Source organism: Clinocottus analis, unplaced genomic scaffold (assembly GCF_023055335.1).
Source record: "Clinocottus analis isolate CAN_PGR_092001 unplaced genomic scaffold, fCliAna1.0.p SCAF_128, whole genome shotgun sequence".
In the NCBI taxonomy this organism is placed as follows: Eukaryota; Metazoa; Chordata; class Actinopteri; order Perciformes; family Cottidae; genus Clinocottus; species Clinocottus analis.
Window position 1 is genome coordinate 22432 of NW_027175852.1, and position 2569 is coordinate 25000.

Consider the following 2569-nt stretch of genomic DNA (forward strand, 5'->3'; position numbering starts at 1 on the left):
CATTAATAATGAACTATTATATATATTTACTATAATAATAATAATAATAATAATAATAATAATAATAATAATAATAATAATAAAAATAATAATAATAATATGTTAACAGGGGTTCTTGCTGATGCTCTCCTAAAGCCGCTGCCAGACAAAAGGGACTTCCAGATTAGGAGATTATTGCATGTTATCCATATGGACACATGGCATTACTAACCCGTCAATCCCCCCATCATCCATTTTCTGAATCAGAATTACAGACAACATTTTAGAAATGCTATAATCCCCACTTCACAATCCCATGAATCCGACACCATGTGTTGCCCAACAAAGTCAGCATTTTCCACCCTTTTATGGTCTCTAATCCCTGCTCTGGGCAGTGGAACCTGGAAATAAAGGAAATACAGTCAGACGAAGTGATATATTGTTGAAATTACGATAAATTTGTATGTGAAAAGCTATTTTCCTGGTTTGTAGCAGCAGAAAACTGTTAAAAACGGCCTGATCAAAATATAGCGCTTTATCTCCCTCCAGTGGACATATGAAGTTACTGCACTTTCTACTCAACCCCATTTTGTGGACACAACCGTGTCTTTTTTTAAAATAAATCAATCAAAAATAATTCAAACTTGTGGAATGGTATATACAGCTGATATTGCACTATTCTTCTGATGAGCATGTTAACTGTGCCAGTGACTCCTACAGTATAGAGACAGTTTTTTTGGTCGCTTTTTCTTTGCCAGGCTACGTCTGTCCTTTTGTGTGACAAAGTAATGGCACTTTGGCAGTCACACAAATGTCAGTTCAAACCTGCTCAGTACCTGTTTCGTGCTTCTCCTTGAGTTCATTAAACCTTGGCACATGATACACTGGGTCATTGCACTTTCAGTCACTCACTTCACCTCAAACTGTGGCAGAGTACACAGCAGAAAATGCACATATTTACTCATTCTCATAATTTGTTTTAAAGTGCTTATTTGCATTAATTCCAGTATTGCCTATGATGTACAAGGATCCATGTCTGTACCTCCATGCAAACACTTTTAAATGTCTTTTAAAATAGGTAATAAAAGGCTTTTGGTGTGCTTTTCATCTCCCTCATTCTCAATAACACAAACAATCATGCAGTCCACTTAGTCAGAACAAAACTGGGTCTTAATGAACACACGACCATAGTTCTACATTAATTAAATGCTAAAGTCATCAAAGGTCACAAACTCTGGGAGAGAGCGGAAACTTTAGAAGAGGTGCTTTTTGTCACAGGATGTTTTCCTTCATGAGAGGATGTGTGAGGCTCAGTCAGTGCAGCACCGTGGGAGTGCTTCAATCAGAGGCATAGTGAGTAAGTGATGCATTAAAGTGCATGAAACCGAGCTTGACACTATCGGAGTAGCAGATCAGCTTTCATACAGCATACAGTCAATGCAGTTTGCTGAAGGAGCTCAGAGTTTCAGGGGATGAGGGAGAGCCTCGAGGCGAGTTCAGTCTCGATGCAGAAGATCAAGATGAGAGCTTGCTGGATGTTCTTGATGCTCCTGAGCTGCAGATTATCTCATGCCACCAAGTTCCAGAACAGCTGCGTCTGCAAAGGTAAGGCGGAGACTTTCTCGCAACATGTACATTTGAGCTTTTAGTAATTTATATATCCAATTGTAAGTATTCAGATGGTCGTGAAATGCAATGCCGGTTTAATGAACCTTGTAGTCTCCTAACGGCTGAACTTGTGGATTAAGATGTGAACTAGCAGCTACCAGTCCACGGAGGAACTTTAAAAGAACTTGTTGCCTCAACTTTTGTACCGTTGCTGTAGACATTCAATTCAACACTTTTCCATGCAACGAATACCACACACAAAAAAACATATAACCACTTCCTCGTGAGTGGCACACTTGAGCCAGGCAGCGGCTGACTCAAGTGTGCCACTCACTTGGGTAAATATCAGTTTTTTCTTGTGAAACGTGAGACTAGTTTAAGAGAGAGAAATGTAGAGATGTTCCGTGTGGGGGTGGAGTGGCTGTGAAGTGACGTGATGAGAATGAAAACCTGAATTTCAGTTAGGGGAATTAGATGCAGATACTTTCATATTTGCAGAAGTTATAGCTGTGAGAAGTCAGGTGTTTGGCTTTGGTTGCAGGGACTGACGGGCATCCTGACTCGTTTTGGACTGCATCAGAAAGACACCATGATGGGCTCTTGTAGCTCTCTGCTGTGCACACTGTTTCCATTTCCTGAGTAATCACAGATCTGACATTATACTGTGTGTGAAGGAGACATATGTATATTCAGAAATCAGAATGCATTCCCCCCTGAATCCTTATCACGCCTTTCTCTCCAGACCAGATCAAAATAGTTTGTGAGCCTGCTGGAGGCAATGTGCCCGTGCCCTGCCCGAAGGTGACCGCTGAACACGTGATAGTCAACCTTTTCAAGGACGATGAAGTGATTTACAACCACATGAGCATCAGGGACAAGCAGGACCCAAACTGGAAAGCACAGTACACCAGGGCTGGCGTGGAGCTGCTTGAAAACACGGACAATAAATCATTCAGTTTCATGCTCACTGGGGTGAATGCAA

General features: G+C 41.1%; 1 protein-coding gene across 1 annotated transcript in view; it reads left to right on the top strand.

The window, feature by feature from the left end:
* The first annotated feature begins 1427 nt into the window (after window positions 1-1427).
* The window catches only part of LOC137783401 (uncharacterized), a 1937-nt gene continuing 795 nt past the window's right edge, over window positions 1428-2569 (top strand). Inside the window, exons 1-2 of the mRNA XM_068573284.1 lie at window positions 1428-1584; window positions 2330-2569. The exon at window positions 2330-2569 is cut by the window's right edge and continues 90 nt beyond it. Of these exons, the coding sequence (XP_068429385.1) occupies window positions 1452-1584; window positions 2330-2569 (373 nt within the window). The 5' untranslated portion in view covers window positions 1428-1451. The remainder of the gene's footprint in view (window positions 1585-2329) is intronic.